The sequence below is a fragment of the Charadrius vociferus genome, unplaced genomic scaffold (genome assembly GCF_000708025.1).
Source record: "Charadrius vociferus isolate BGI_N301 unplaced genomic scaffold, ASM70802v2 scaffold55, whole genome shotgun sequence".
NCBI lineage: Eukaryota > Metazoa > Chordata > Aves > Charadriiformes > Charadriidae > Charadrius > Charadrius vociferus.
This window is the reverse complement of record NW_009648444.1, coordinates 2260701-2278191: the sequence shown is the minus strand read 5'-3', so window position 1 is coordinate 2278191 and position 17491 is coordinate 2260701. Positions and strand designations below refer to the sequence as shown.

Sequence of the window (17491 nt, the reverse complement as noted above, 5' to 3'; positions counted from 1 at the left end):
AATTTTCATACTTGTGACAACATAGAGAGAAAATTCAGTATGCATTAGAAGAGCCAAGCATTTACGACACCTTAAGAGTTTCTTGATTTTTACTAAAGTATTTAGCATGTTGAAGGGAACAGAACCTATGGTTCTTGAGACATCGAACTGCACAGAAAGCCCCCACAAATTAGGAATGCAAGAGTGAGATGACCATTGTTAAATTTTACTCTGTTGCACAGCTCATGTGCTCCGTTTTCCACTTCTGAAGATTTACAGTTAGACATAAAGCTTAATATATTACTTTTTAGCTCATAAAAAGTGCAAATTAGTCCTTCTATTAAGCTTTCCCTGGAAGTAAGCAAATGAGAAACAGAAAACATAATCAATATGATGTTAATAAATTACTACTTATCCCATAAATTCATAACTGGGTTATGGCACTGATTAAGTGATACACATATTTGCTGAAAAGCTCTTTAGCACAGCTCTCTAAATTTTATTCCTACATATCATCTGAGCAGCTGATAGTATCTGAACCATACTATCCATAAAACTAAAAGAGCTGTGATGACCAGACTGTTCAACGATTTCAATATTCTGAAGGCTTTTATAAAGCTTGGCCTCCAACCCATCAATTGATTTTAAGGGTTCAAAACCCAAAATAAATCCATTTCTATCACCACTTTTGTCTTGTAATACATTCATACTATTTCCTTGAGTATATTTTTGTCGTGCCTTCAAAAGATGGCTGTCTACTGAATAACAACACACCCTGTTCCCTAAAATATCCCCTACAGTAGTTGTGATCGGCTAACAACCGGTTACCTGCTTGCTTGTATGCAATATCTTGCTTTTCATGCAGTAGGAAAACAAGCATTCCTAATAGCCTGAGGCTCCTCTTTGCTTGGAGGTACATATTATGTAGATGTCATTTTGAACCAGATTACTACTTTGGTATTTGAAAGCAATTATTCCCTTTTTTTCATATATTTGATTAAGACTTTTTACCAAAGCAGAGCCACACTTTCTCCTAATTTCCCACACAAAGACCTCTACCTTCTATGCATCTACATAGAAATACACATGAAAATAGACAAAATTTGAAACATTAACTAGATTATTAAAAGGTAAAAACATGGCAAAGCACCGCTTCGCTCTAAACCGCCCTCATGAAACCTATCAATAACGACATGAAAAGTAGGTCAAACTATTCAAGTAGAAGGTATCTGACAAGTTTTTATTGAAGGGATTTTTACCTCTGATTTTCATAAACATAACGTTCTAAGACAAGGAGGTCTCAGTAAACCTGTGGAGGTTATGATTACTATTAATAAGCAAGCCAAAAAAAAAAAAAGCCACAACACCGGTGGTATTATTCCACCATGAAAGTCAAATTTAAAAACACAGACAAAAAGAACTGCACTGACTTGATGTCTTCAAATAAACAGGCTACCTAATTCTTTTAGTTGAAGGACCGCACTTTTAACATCTCATTAGTAAATACTGCCCTCTAGCAATCACTGGCTGGAACAGCAGCGTGTCACACGTCTCTACTAACAGGCTGCTGTTACAGAGGTTTTCAACCCTTTACTACTGAACCCTGAAATATAATGGGGTTAGGTTTTTATTCACACTTAACTCTGCATCTGGAAAGCATACCTAATGTTTAATCAAAGTACTGTTTGAACTGCTGGAACAGCCTGGGAATAAGCCACATAAAACAAGAACCTGTAAAACCAATACTTCATTTTTTTAGAGTGAGTTTGAGATCAGCAATGCCACAATTATCATTTTGCATTGCTAGTAAAGAACAAGCTGTTTGATGCTTTAAGTAAGGACTTGGACATTTCTTACATATGAAGACAGCAGTCCCCTAACATCAGTTCCTGTTTAATCTGAATAAAACTACTTTTTTTTTCCTTTTAACTTTAAATTTAAATTTCTTGTCCTTAGATTTAATTTCATTCTCTGTCTTTCCATGATCCCTAGCTGAAGCTTCCTCTCCAATAGTGCTCTGCTGTGACAAATTCTGCTCAGTACCTGAGCTTGGGGATGCAGTTCGTTGTTTTTCAACAGGGTGAAGATGTTTATTTTCCTGTAGTTAGATGAGCATATTTTGAGAAGCCTGCATCTGCCATTAGACATTCAAAGATCTTGGAAACATTGGCTCAAATCTTGAAGAAAGCCTTTTGCACGAGGATTTTATTATTGCCTGTTATTACTGTCTGGATTGTTTCATTATTTGACTGTTCCTCCAGAAGATGAGAGCTTTACACACTTGTGCCTACAGAAGATTGAGAAGTCAGTTGTGAAGACAACAGTTTTAAAGATATTTAGGCTCAGGGGTTTTGACTCTGAAGATATTTTGGAAGGGATAGCAGGGTGAAAATGAGCGTTACTGTTTGTTGGTGAAGATGGTAGGGGTATTAAAAGGCATACATGAGCTTCTTGCTCTATGGAAAGTCTGTAAGAATAAAGTGGTTGTCCTGTATGATCCAGGTGCATCTTAAGAACATCATAAGGCAGCTACAGTGAAGTTATGCACCTGGTTGCACGATAAAAATGAATTATTTGAAGTTGAAGGTTTGAGTTTTCAAAGCATGAAAAATGACAACATTCTTGACAAGTTCTTGTTCATTATGCATGTATAACACTTAAGTTTACCGAAAACCTCTAAGAAAATTTGAAAATCTGTAAGAAAGTTCATCCTCCACACATCATAGAATTACAGAGCTGAGATCAAGGTAAAATACCTACAGTTTTAAAGATAATAAACACACTAGGAATAATATTATTCTTGCAATCTTTTATAGAAGAATCTTCACCTGACTATCTGTCATTCAATGCAGTGTGTTATTTTAAACTGGTAAACTGTCTTCACCATTATAAAAATAATTTATAGATGGATAACAAAAAAACCCCATGCTATACCATGTATTTCACACTATTTTCAGTGTTCAAGACTTTAATGTGGGAACTCTTCTTTTTCAAAGCTGAAGTCACACTTACAGAAATACAGGAACTACCACAATCAATGGAATGTGGGCAAGTATTCTACCTCCAACAACGAGCAGCTCATTTGCTTCAGGAGAACATAGAATCATAGAACGGTTTAGGTTGTAAAGGACCTTAAAGATCATCGAGTTCCAACCCCCCTGCCATGGGCAGGGACACCTCCCACTAGACCAGGGTGCCCAAGGCCACGTCCAGCCTGGCCTCGAACACCTCCAGGGATGGGGCCTCAACAACCTCTCTGGGCAACCTGTTCCAGTGCCTTACCACCCTCAGAGTGAAAAACTTCCTGGGATGCATCTTTCACTCCCCAGTCTCAGAGCCGAGTCAGCAGAACTCTGTCCCACTGCCTGGAGCCCCCAGCTTGGATGAGAAAAGCATGCTAAAACCCCTGCAATGGACAGTTGTAAGACAGTTTGTCTGCCACGCTAACCTGCTTTCTCCACACTTTAGACAGGCACTAGCTTAAGTGACAACAGAAAGGATTCAGAAAAGGTATCATAGATTTCTCTTATTGCATTGTCCAGTAACAATCCCAAATATTGAAGATCTGTTAAGTAATCTGATCTTTCTTTCCAAGCTTACTACGCTAAGACCATTTGACAGAGCTACACAGAAAGGTGGTCAAACAAAGAATGAAAGAACGATCCTCAGCTAAAAGGAATCCTCTTCACCTTTGGGACCCCCCTCATCCCATCACAACCCCCTCCCCACCCACCCCTTTTCCCCCACCTTTGTCCCCCATCCACCGTGGCCATCCTCACCGAGCAGAGCTAACCCCGGCCTGGCACAGCCCTGACACTCAATGAACATGCAAAACGAGTCTCCCTTTAGCAGGGAGAGAACCCCCCCCTCTCCTCCTGCAGACTCCCTCACACCCAAGCACCAAAACTTCAAGGCCCTGCTTCCTTTCTTAAAAGTACTTTTAAGAGGAATTTGTTTGCATTTTTTATTTACACTTTATATTTTTGTACATAGTTAAGAGGTCCGAAACTTTTAAGTGGTCTCGGATTGACCAAAAGGGGAGCTTTGAAATGTATATCTCTCCTTACCTATCTCTGACTTTACGCTTGTAGTGTGACCAGGCCCAAACTGTTATCTCAAAGGAGAATAAATCAAAACCTTGTAAAAAAGTTTTTTTTTTTTAAGAAAGACAAACATACAAAAAAAATTATAAAATTACAGTCTTATTCTGAGCATTCCAGTAACTTTTTTTGTGTATGTAGTTCAGCTGTACCATAGACCGTGGTTCACATGAGGTGGCAAGGCCAAGATAAAAAGGTGCCCCCCATTCTGTCTATGAAATTGCTGAGGGTTTTTGGTTTTTTGGGGTTTTTTTTTGTTTTTTTTTCTGGGTTTTTTTGGCCTGTTTGATATATGGATGAAATGATGTTGTCCAACAATAAACCAAAATTTTATTTTGCCGAGTTGTCCTAACAAGACTGCCTCCCAACTACTGCTTTTTGATTTAATTTTTATTTGTTAAGAAAGAAATTTTTCTTGCTCTCTACAGCTTCCAGAGGAGGAGAAGTGGAGAGGGAGGTGCTGATCTCTTCTCTCCCTGATACCCAGTGATAGGACATGTGGGAATGGTTCAAAGCTGCACTGGTGGAGGTTCAAGCTGGACGTTAGGAAGCATTTCTTTACAGAGAGGGTGGTCAGACACTGGAACAGGCTTCCTAGGGAGGTGGTCAATGCCCCAAGCCTGACAGTGTTTAAGGGGCATTTGGACAACGCCTTTAACAACATGCTTTATTAGGGCAGCCCTTGAGTCGTCAGGCAGCTGGACTACGTGATCCTTGTAGGTTCCTTCCAACTGCCATAGTCTATTCTACAAAACCCAGATCTTGCACCTTTGTGTTCTGTCTTCAAAATACATACCCACATACTTAGCTTCAAGCCTATATGGTGCCTAGACAATTAATCATATATTTAAGTGCTACAGAAAGGTAAAAAAATCTTTTGATGACTGGGGATGCAAAGAGCATCCAAATTTTAATATTAGATTCTACCCACCTATATGCACCTACATAAACAAAATTTGTAAAATGATTACTGTCCTCACAGGATAAAAATACCAGCAAGAAACCTCTCCCCCATATTCACCAGTAGGTAATCATGTAACAGAACAAACACAGATAGAGTACTTCAGGATTTCTAATTCTCAGTTAGATGAAGCCTTATTACCGACACCTCCTGCGTATCACAAAAACCAAGCTAAGGTATCTACCTATGACAGCAGCTCCAGCACAATGATGCTAAGTAAATGCAGTCAGACTTTGTCATGTCTGTTAATGGCCAGCTGAAAACTGTGTCTAGCTTCTATAATTTGCAGCTCAAAGCTCTTTAGAATAATTTATGGCTATAGTTACCCTTTTAGTAACGTAGCACACTTCCTTGTTTTTCTTCAGTTCAAAATGGTCTGCTGTTGATGTCAGAGTTATTCAGTAAAATATAGAACGTGTTATAAAGCATTATATAGGTTGAGGGAGATTATAAACTTTGGGAGAGTGAGCAAAAAAGAACAGTAAGATTCTCCACATATATCCCTCTATTTACATGTAAATCACACAGCCACATCAACGTACTTAATCCAGGCACCACATCAGCTAACGATATTTAGAACTATTCCAAGCTTCAGTAGTGTTCAATATTCTGAGAGCTACGTGACCCCAAGCAAATGGGAAGGGTGCCAGGAAACACAGGCTTTCCTGCAGTGGAGCCTGCGCTTCACTGATGAAAGATTAATCAGGGTTTACTTTGATAGGATTAGTAGTCAAGCACGAAACTGGTTCAAATCTCATTACTACACTGCATATCCTTCACCTTGATGGATCCTGTGTGTCTTGTTACAGGTACAAAAATCACCTCTCTCACTAATCCAAAAGGCAGAACAACTTTTATTTATATATATAAAAAGACAGGTGATTTAAAAAGGACAACCTCTTTTCAGAGGTTAGTGTTAATTTTAGAACTAGCATTTGTATTCAATGCAAGGTTTGGGTTTTTTTAACAAAAAAAAACAAAACCAACCCCCAAACCACTCTGTTTTGTAATGATTTACTGCATTACCTAATCATCTCTAGACTGTAACACTTTGAGACAAGGCTCACATTTGACTATGTGCTGTCCAGCTGACCAGCACAACACAAAAACTAAAATATAAAAAAAAATGGTGATTTTTAACTATTCCATATGACTTGCACCTTGAAAGCTTTCAGTGGAGAATTATAACTGTATAAGCAGATACTAAGAGCCGCTGAAAGATCAGCTAACACCCAAGATGGGCTGCCACAGAGCTCTCATGTAGGTTAGTAGCAGAAACAGGGACCAGATGGTCAGGGAAATTACATCTGTACCTCTTCCATGGGAACTAGTATCCTGGACAAAACACACAGAGGAATCGCTTTGGTCATCCACAGCCTTAACAAATAAATATCAAGTGCATTTACATAGTGATGCTGCAAAATGGATTCTCATTCAGGAGCTTAAACGTTGCTGTTACCCATGTCCTTTATCCCCCCAAATAATAAGGCTTTCTACAAATGAATGTTTTCCCTTCTCTGCACCTTCCCTTCACCTTCCTCCCATCCACCCTCTTCATATGTGTGTCATCAGCAATACATGTGGCCTTCTCAAACACCTCTGTTTATAATGCGATACACTGGCTTTCTCTTCTGCTCATTTTAATGCCACAGTATCTTTTAAATACATATCTTTAATGTAATAATGTTCATGAACAGGACCTCTACAAATGAAAGGATATCTTTGCTTTTCCATTACAATTTCTGTAAAAAGTGACAATGAGTATCTGTGAGTCCCAAAGACACACAAATTCACCCAGGAATTGCGTACGACAAATGAGTCTTGGCCTTGCTGCTTCAACTTGAAGCATTTCCTAGTAAGCTTAATGCTCTTCAGATAAAATGAGCTTTATATTGCTTATAGAAGAAATGCGTATAAATTTCTTATTTATGAAATTCATGTTGCTATACATCAACATGTGCTGACTTCAGTTTTCTTCTTCTATTTTGACCTCTCAGTGATCACCTGTTCTTACGACCAACTTGTAATTACCAAATTTCTAAATATTGTCTATATCATGATATAGCCAGTGTCAATTAACAATGTTCTCTCTATAGTCTTGCCTAAATCTACTTTTCAGAAACATCAGCCATAAACTTCAATAATGCTATAGTAGGCTGACAAACATTTTCATATAGTATTACCTTGGCTTTCTGGACTATACATGCCTCTCTAAACAAAGGAGGGAAGCTTCACTATTTACAGTGACAGCTAAAAGTGAGGCTCTAAAGAAGGCCTTGGTTTGCGTTTTCCAACATAGCCCTCCACTACATTTTGGCTGTGTTCTCAGTTTTCATTTTCCTCCATCTTACAGACTTGTGCCAATGAAAGCATAAAACGTAGACACAAGTTATGCACTTGTCCAATGTTTCTCATAGACTCCAACAAATCACTGCTAAGCATTTTCCAAGGTTTGACATATCTACAGATTAACCAACACCTGCACATATGTTTTGTATTACTTGCAAATGTATGTGTCTTTTGTGTTAACCAACAGAATTTAATTAGTTTGCAGAAATGTTGCTGTTAGTCATATATGGCCATGTTAATTTTTATATAATAACCCACACTTTAAAAATAAAATTACATACAACTTAAGCTGAATCTGTAAGTTATAACAACTGACTAGCAGCATTTTTCTTGTATTTACCATGCTAACAGTATGGGTAGGACTGAGGTATGTAAAACAACAATCAAAACTTTACAATTTTATGAGTATACTCAGAAAGGTCCATTAATATGTAAGTTTCACTTATGTCAAATTGCTACCGAAACAGACTGGAAAGGCATCTCATCCTAGTTGCCCTCATTTTCCATTTTTTACTTCCTTTGAACAGTATTTCTATAAGAACCCTTGGTACTTACATCTGGAATAAAGCCAATTTCATTAAGGTGGTTACTCAGCTCTGGATCATGGAATGCAATCATCTGGGAAAACACCGTCAAGTATTCTGAAATGACAAGCAAATTCAGGATCATGGTCAATGATGCTACCACATGCTACTAGCTCACAACAGAGCTGTAGAAAAGGAAAAACACTATTTTAAGTTTCATTTCTCTTCCTTAGTACTTCCCAAGTTGGATTTTTACAATGGTTTACTTGGTTCATACTTAGGTTGTGATGTATGTTCAACTGGCAAAGTTAAAGACTTTTCAGTCTGAGTATGAGCCACCAGATATTGAGGGAAGCAAATTAGAACAAGGCTGTTCCAAGGATTTTTAAGACCCAAACTGTTTTAGTGATACACAAAGTTTATACTCCTTAAATTATATTGTGTGGTTTCTTTTCTACAAAGTTAAATTTTGTAATACAGAAGTTGATGTTTTAAGGCAATGGGGCTTTAAGGTTACCACTTCCATGATCAGTAACATCTTAATTTGTATTTTTTGGAAGAGATAAGGAGAAATAATTATTGTAGAAGATAAAATTTATTACATCTTCAGCATGGCACATTATGCTGTCGGGTGCAATTTCATTAAGTTGTCTAAATAACACTTGCTTTTAATTGGAAGAGAAGCAGACAGCAGAACACAGACACTGACAGATTTCTTTCTCTCTGTTCTGTCCCTCTCCCAATTTTGTCCACACTGTCATATGCTTTGTTAGAAGGAAGATGAAGAGGCAGTAACACTGCAATTTTGAAACAGATGGCGATTCCTTTTCTTCCACGCTCCCAAGAAGAGAGTAATTAGGGCCCAGACAGCTAGTTGAGGGGAGGAAGAGAGACAGAATGTGAACCCTGCTCCCAGATTAGAACATGCTGACATCTCAATGGTCCACAGACTACTGTCCCCAAATATAAGCCCTCAAACACCAAGTCCACACAGCTCCACAGGTCAGCCATCCAGAGGTGCCATCGCTTCCTTTAAAGCCTTATTGTAAGGACTAAATGTCTACTACTGTTGCTCTTGGGGACAGCAAATAACTCGGTTTGTCTTCATCACTGAAATGGCAAAATTAAATTCCAATTCCACTGCTAAAAAGCACAGAAGTGGCTCTGCTGGGACAATTCCATGCACAGACACCTTTATTTAAGAATAGAAGCGGGTCTAAATATTCAGTTGTTTATAGACTCCTATCTTACTTAGATCTTGATTATCTGCACTCAAGTTACCGCCTCTCAGATTAAGCCAGCAAGTTAAGAACAACCAATCTGTAAAATAATTCTATTTGGACTAGAAATTCTAAAAGCCGATTCTGCCTCAGGAGGGCTGATAAACAATGTTCTCACTGTAGAAGCACATGGGAAACAACCCACAGTCCTACTGCAAATTATACTTGAAGGGATGCCTAATTCTCCAAGGTTAGTCGCAATAAAAATTAAGACCTTGTGCCTACTTCAGAATTCCACAACTTTTGCTTCAAGCTGCAAAGACAAAGCCACAACACGCTAAACCTCTTCGGAGGTTTCTGGCATGTTAGGAGTGCCCACCTCTCCCCTCTGATACCGCATCTCTACTTCACTACAGATGCCCCAGCAGCACTCAGCCGGGGAGTTAAGTGGATAAACAGACCTATGCTGAGTTTTGTGTCACCAAGGCCACCAGGACTGCTTTGGAGCTCACTTATCTCATATTCTCTCAGTTTCAAGCCAAAGTTATTCTTATTCACATGCATACAAGTTAGGGAGGTAAGTAAATCCATGCCTTCCATTCACACCACACTACATGACAGTAGCTTAGAAAAAGTGCATCTCATCAGTTTTAATTCATGAAACAGCCAGTAACCACAAGTCAGGCATAGCAAACCAGTAATCCCACGTATTTAGCCATATGCTGATGAAAACAATTTCACAATTAGCTTCCCTGAGGCACATTTATTTTTGAAATGAAGATTCGTGCCCATGATGGTTCTCTACAGATATACTACAGGTTGATAAATACCATCTTTATTTGACTAGCCAGTCTCATGAAATATAATTACTGTGTGGGATTACATGGTTAATTAAGGGTCTATTGAAAGCACACAAGTCTTCACAAAAACGTATTGCTTAGGTCCAGCCGGTTGCCGTTGGCTGGAATTTTATTATATGAATTTTTGTTTTATATAATTGGGCATTCCATACCCAAACCCCTTTAACTGCTCTTGCTTCCTATTTCATATAAGGAAATACACCTGATAAGGTTAGAAAAAACACCTGTCTTCATTGTATAGGACAAGCTCAGAGATGAGTTACGTTGAACTCTCCAGTTTGAAAGATTCCTCTCGTCCATCTCTATGTGGAAGAAACAAAGAAGCTACAAAACTGCAGTCGGTAGTTAAGTGACATATTCTTAACCCTTTCTTCCAACCCAATAAAGCAGGGAAATTACACAGGATTTTCCTCTAAAACTGTATTTATACATTGGTGTTTGACATACAACCCTAGAAAGGATTAAATCAGAATACTGAAAGAAACTGAAAAGGTTCGGTCTCCCTGAGTCCTTGAAAACATCAGACATTGCACAGGAACTCAGGAACACCTACACTACTTTGGTGCACAGAATCCTAGGACCTATATTTCTAGCTTTGGCTGATATGTATTTTTGTAAAGCCCCTTAGGAATAACATCAGGGAACTCTAGAGAACAAAAGAATTATTTTATGGAAGAGTATACCCCCTTAAGAAAAGTCTTTATTAAGCTATTAATCCCGAGGTCTAAAGTGGTTGTCTTCACAAGAGGGTCTGATACAATATACTTTTTTCATCTTTAGACCTTTACTGCCCCTTTTTTCACAGCAAGCACTCTTTCTTTAGAGGCAAAAGGATGCAAACAAGTTCTCTTGGACAGTTTTTCTGAACTATTACTTTAGATATTCGGTTCATAACACCTCTTACCCATTGTCTTTCATATGTAAACTCTGCTAACCATTGTGTTCTCTCCTTATGTTAGCTCTCTCCCTATTATGTAATATGTAACTGCTTTTATGTCTAATTATTTTTTTGTTGATAAGTTCTTAATTTTCTTTCATTTTTTGAAGACAAAAAATGACAGTCAACATGTCTAAGTTCAGGAGTTTCACAAGTTATAAACAACAGAATTTCTTTAAAAGAAATACAAGGACAGCAAGCCATGCTGAAACCCAGTACTCAATAAACAGTCCTAACTGCTTGCAATTAAAAACATTCATTACCACCTATTTTTTTAAACTACTGATGGCTTTGCAAACAGCTTCTTTTGGTTTTTAAAAACCGTCTCCAAGACAAATTATCTTGCCAACGCAGACTGTGCTGAGGTGGCTTTCTAGATCTAGACAATTCCTTCTTCGGGTTTCCATGAATTTACAATTAATTTTCAAGTAGAACAGACGTTTACCTCCGAGCTACTGTTTTAATTTCTCCAAGTTACCTATATAAATGTTGAAGACCGAACTATGGAACATTACTCCTCAGGGTTCTCTAACTCCTGTCCTGTATTGAATGACATTATCTTCTGTTCAGTAAGAAATTCCCCTCAAATCTTGTTTGTACTGTTCATCTTCATTTTCCTTCATTGTCAAAATAGCTCCTGTAACAGTATGATTTTGATCACCTGAAGGGTAGGTCTTTACAATCTAACACTGGGAAGACTATTTCCTCATTTTACAGCTTTGCACGATTAACAGACTCTTACCTTGAATATTACACAGAACATTTTTTGGGTTTGGGGTTTTTTTTGGTGTGTGCAGTTCAGTTTTTTTTCCTGAATCTTTACCCCCTTATTTTGTTCCTATTTTTCTTGCATAGCTGTTGTCCTTATTTATCTAAAATAAAGCTTTTGAAAGAAATAGAAGGGTATTTCTACAATGTGATTCTAATTGTATTCCAATTGTAACACTTGAAAAAGTGTATTTATAGATCCAGAAATAATTCTACTTCTCTCAGAACTACAAAAAATAAAGGGACTGACTTACCTTGAATAACATGAGAATTATCCTTCAGAAAGAAGTTATACAAATACTTGGGGATGAAAGCAGACATGCAGGCATATGCCAGAGCTGAAAGAATTAGAAAAAAGGATGCAACTACAATGGTAGAAACTTAAGTACACCTAAAAAAGTTCATTGTTAAACAGACAATAAGCATAAATACTTAAATCAATCTATACACAAAAATTACTGTAACACACATAAAATGGGCACATTCTTCATTAAAGAATTTTAAAAGCTCCTAAAAAACTCTCCGTCACTAAGTAACTAATATAAAGCTGGTTGGACCTGGTCTGCTCTCAGTTTATTTCCATACTTCTCAGTGCTAAAGTAGTAAGATGATGTTTGAAAAGTCACGATGATGTTTGTGTCAAAAAGTCAAAGTCCCTGGATGAATAAAATTTTAGAAGACATAGTTTCAAGACAACAGCATTGTTGCAGTCTTCTGGGTTTTCTCCTACAGAACTTATATCCAAGTTTATGCCTCATCAGACTTGCATCTCATCTCTTGCTTCAGCTCAGAGACTAAAGACAACAGAATTCAGAAGAGAAAACACAGAGTGGAATACAATTAAAAATACCATCAAAAAGATGGACAAAAATACCTTAAATTTCTGAACGGCTCCTCACATACATACCAAATAGAGATTAGAGGATAAAAACTTAAGTGTTTATCCCCTTGATTAATTCCTGGGAACTTGGCTGAGAGACAATCTATTGTAATACGATTCTTAGCCATCGTGCTAGACCACAGACATAAAAAAGAAATACGCGTTTGTCATAAATTGTCCAAAGACAATAAATATCATTTGGAAGTTTCTAAGCAAAACATCAGATTTATAGCAAATATGACATCGGATCATGTTATGAAAGAATCCTGTGTTACAACTTATCTAGCACTGAAACCACTTTGTAACTGTCTGACCCAAATGTGTACAATTAACTTTGTAAACCAGAACACAGAATTCTACATAATTCACTACTATTATATTTTGCTTCAATTGGAAGGAAATCACGTTCTACAACCAAACTGCATAGGAACATGTGCAAGGGCAAGCAAAATCTGTTGAAATTTTTAAATTAGTATGCACAGTAGGCATAATAAGAGTCATTGTCCTAAGAAACCAGTTTTCCCACACACGGACTTTACATAAAGAAAGGCAGGTGCAAGAGAATAGAAGACTGGACTAGACCTATTCTGAACAAATCACATTCTAAGAAGATAAAGGCTACGTATCCAATGCTGGTCTGATAAGCTTTTAGGCATTTAAAACCATCATCAGCTTTTCTGAACAAAGCTAGTCTGAAAGGTTAACAGTTAGGTTAACAAATAAAGCAGTCACGTCAAACAAGGCTGAACTACAGCTTCACTGAAAAAGACAAGTACTAGAGAAGCATTTTTTGCTTTTCTAGAATCAAGGTTATTTGTGCTTTTTATTATACATTCATTATTGTACTTGGCAGTAAACACAGGGTTTGAACCCCTGCTTGAAGAGCAGTACGCCACATACACTTCAAAAACAACTATTTCTTTCAGCCTGTGGCAACAAGAGCTTTAAAATTCCTTTGTAGCTACAGAAAGTTTCCATCTATAAGTGGGTGCACACACATCTGTCTACAACTAGATACAGATGACAGAATGTGCTTCCCCTTCACCCCCAGCAGAAAAAGGTACTCACCTTCATTGTTAAAATTCAAGTACAGAAATGGTGCGCAAAGAGAGTCAAGACCTAAAGAGAGAAGAGCCACAAAGAAATGGCATAAAGAGCTCATTTATAGTAATGCACAAGATAGAGTCATTAATTTATCATGAAAATTTGCATACTTGATACTGATTATAGTTCCGCAATGTCAGGCTTCACATGTAAGGCTGAGAACAACTGTGAAATCAATGCATGAAAACAGAGAGGATTTCAAATTGTTGAACTATAATGCTGACTTGACTATTCTGACAAGGCTTCCAAGAAACGCAATTAATGATCCCAAGAACTCACTCAGTAACCTCTGCAGTTTTACTTGGAAGTGAACAATCAATGACTTTTTTTTTTTTAAATAAAGTAACTGAATCTTAAGGAGAGTAAATATGTAAGAAAGAGTGGGGCAATTTTGCATTACTTATTAAATACAAATTTATTATGATCTAAATTTGCAATAACCCACAGATTCCTTCTTCAAAAGGAACAGAAAGGAAAGCACTCAAAAAAAGCTTATATTGTGGGGGAAAGAGGGGGAGGTATTTTTAAGTCAACCATAGCTTTCCAGTTAAATATCTGACCTCGCCAACTAGTCAAACTCACCTTGCCAGTACACCAAATCAGGATGGGAAACAACCCAGGCCTTCAATACACGTCTAAACTTTGCATGACCCTCTGGTGATGACAGCAATTCATCATACTGATGGCAACGAGGAATATCAACTTCAATCTGCACCGCAGCCAAGCACATAATATAAAGAGAAGTCAGGATAAGTGGGGTAGTACTACAGCAATCTTACAACACTAGAGGTGGAAGTCAGCCAAAGAATGTAGGTCAGACCACCACCATAAACACGATCTGCTTCCTTCATCACTCTCAAAACCAAAACTGAAAGGGGACAGGGGACTAACAAAGATTAAAAATACAGACTTTTTTTTTCTTTTTCCAGATTCATATTTTCAAAAGGGCAGAAAGCAGATCACAGTTACAGGTTTTTTCTGACCTAACTTCTGGACCCATTTCACGTGCTAATATGACTTTTCTCTAAAGGATAATCAAATAGGAGTTCTCAGAACATTGTACCCAATTTGATGGAAATTATTTCCTCACCCAGTCAAATGGAACAGCTGTTGCTTGTGATGTCTTTTTACATCTGGCAAGACATCTTGGAGAGCCTAATTGCTCGAGAACCCATTTCTGTGAAGTGCAGATCACCTTATGGGATCTCAGGGTACTCAGCACTATCTGGTACAAGGTCCAACAGGCACAAAAAACATTTGATAAAAATAGGACTTTTAACAATACATCAGTAATACAACACTTTGCTGCTGCTACAGAAACAGTGATTCTGAAGTAAAAAGAGGATTTCACTTTCTACATGTTGTAACATAATGTGAGTTAAACTACTTGTTCCTATCTATTTTGCAAGATTCGTGCTACAGCATGAATAAGGTTAGAGGACAGGGGGAACCCTTTTAAGTAGTATCAGCCACATCTGCTGTAACAGCCAAATGACTGCGACTGGTGGAAAAGATCTTTGCGTTACATCAAGTGACATTTGATAACACCGGAAGTCTTACTTGTCTGTCTGTAGGAATTGGTGTGTCTTTATCAATGGCATCATATTTTGCTTGTATGGCACCCTAAATGAGGAAGAAAAATACCGGAATTTAGAAAGCCCTTACTAACAAAAATGCATATGACAAGATGCACACTTTTGTACAGAAGTTGACTGGTTTTGTTAGGTGCTTTAGTTAGCAGCTTTTGTTCCCTGAAAAAATTTCCCAAAGTACAAAAAATTTTGACAGCTGAACTTTAATAAAACTATCTTAATTTTGCTGTAATTCAGGACGCATAGACCTTTCTGTGACCTCCTCAGTACAATCTTCAGTGATTTTCAGTTGTTTATGCAGAAAGGTATGTACTTAGTACAGTTTTCCATTTTCAAGTTAAGAGATGCTCTCAGTTTAACTCCAGTGCTTACCTCAGCCACTGGCAAGTGGCTTTCAGCATCCTCTCTGTAAAGGCACTGAATCCAACTGCCTGTTAATTAATATTGATATTACCAGTACACGCTACTCTTACGTAGCCTGTCCTTGCAAGAATCCCAAGACAGGCATGCTAACAAGTCCATCTTAATGTTGCGGGACAGGGGAACACTACCTGCATTGTACAGATTGTATGCTGATGAAGCGCAAGAACTGACTCATCTCTCAACACCCAGGCTACAACCCTGACTAGCAGTTGTTCTTCACCTTTACAGCTTTATTTTGGTTATATTATATAGCACGGCAGCAGATTACGCCCGAAGTTATATACCCTAAAAAATCTGGGATGAGTTATTTATGAGAAACTCTTTGCTGCACTACTGCAGAGTGTAAGCAGGGTAGATGCAAAAGCTGGGCAGTCAAGCAATCTCTGTGAAGAGTCCTCATTTCTGGGACATTCCTTTCTAATCCTTTGTCCAAAAGGGTTGCATTTAATTTATTTATTCTCCAGTCTTTGAAGGAAGTGCATTGATTGGTAGGTGAGAAAAATACATTTGATATGTTTCATCCTGTTTTGCCCAACTATTGCTGACTGCAACAGAAGGATTCTAACCGCATTTGTCAAAAATATTAAAAATAAAAAACCCCAACTGTTAACTACCAGTTGCATTCCAACATTCTAGCAAAATTTGGCTGTATGGGTAGTATTTTTCCATCACATAATTAAAATTAAAGGCAGTTAAGTTTACATACATTCTCTGCAATCTAATAATATTAGACACAAGAAGCAAGGTTGTCTGAGCATTGTCTTTCTTCATACAATTTCATGACTAATTTTGTTTGAAATTCCAGTGATTCTACCTGCTAAATCTTCAAATCCATTCAGCTTCCCTGCAAATCCCATTCCCTCCCCAGTCAATACTGGAACTTCTGCCAATGCTCTCCCATTACCCTTACCTCAACACCCAACAGAGCAGCCCAGGTTATGCCTCTCAGAAGAGGAGGGATGTCAACCCTGGCTTCTTTCCAGATGTGGTTTCTCTTATATGGGTAGGCCTTCAAAGAGAAGAGATTAAGAGCAAAAAAGTGTTACCATGTAACTGAAACAATTCAAACCCCAGCCCTGGGACAGTCTTTGCCCTAAAGGACAAACGCTGTCAGCTTGAACAGTGAATGCAAGTTTTAGAACAAGAAAGTTTCATTCCTAACTGGAAGGTCTGGAGAGAGGACTACTGATTGATGTTAAAGCACCCACTCCTCATACATGTATTGATGTGCTTTGGTATACGCTAAATATATAAATTTACTAATCCAAACTTTTATTACAAGTTTTTTCTTCATTATATATTTGTTTTCACACTATGTATCCAACTTTGTATTATTAAATATTTCTAGTTTATACCTTCCTAAGTACTGCACTTGATGATGCGCATCAGCTCTCGTTTTTAAGCAAGAATTCATCTCTGCATATATGTAAATTAGGGACTGCTATTTCCCCCCCCTCAGAACAAAACCAGTATTTCTAACATAGCACTGCAACAGTAAAGACTGGTATTGTTTTCAAGTACCTTACTGCTTGGAAATGCAGAAGTGTTACAGGCGTACGTAAACCTGTAATGTTACGAAATAAAGGATGCAGAAGTATTTTCTTCAGTAAATAACAGGTATTAGCAGCAGCTCTATTTTCATGTGCATGCTTTAAAATCTACTTTTATATTCAACACTACTAAAAAGACCTATTTCTCATATTTTTATTTTCAATGTTCTCATATTTCTGTAGGGTTTTCTTCTCCCTTTCCCACTCTGGTGTCTTGTATCTTTGCCTCCTTTTTCAGTTAATT

The 17491-nt window shown here is 37.7% G+C and overlaps 1 protein-coding gene across 3 annotated transcripts in view; it reads right to left on the bottom strand.

Annotated features, from left to right (window-relative positions):
• Positions 1-17491, bottom strand: part of TBCK (TBC1 domain containing kinase) — a 117183-nt gene that overhangs the window by 62255 nt on the left and 37437 nt on the right. For all 3 annotated transcript variants that reach the window (XM_009885497.1, XM_009885498.1, XM_009885499.1), the window contains 6 exons: positions 16608-16706; positions 15243-15305; positions 14265-14391; positions 13647-13697; positions 11953-12036; positions 7945-8030 (listed from right to left, as the gene is read on the bottom strand). In XM_009885497.1, coding sequence (XP_009883799.1) covers positions 7945-8030; positions 11953-12036; positions 13647-13697; positions 14265-14391; positions 15243-15305; positions 16608-16706 — 510 coding nt within the window. The remainder of the gene's footprint in view (positions 1-7944; positions 8031-11952; positions 12037-13646; positions 13698-14264; positions 14392-15242; positions 15306-16607; positions 16707-17491) is intronic.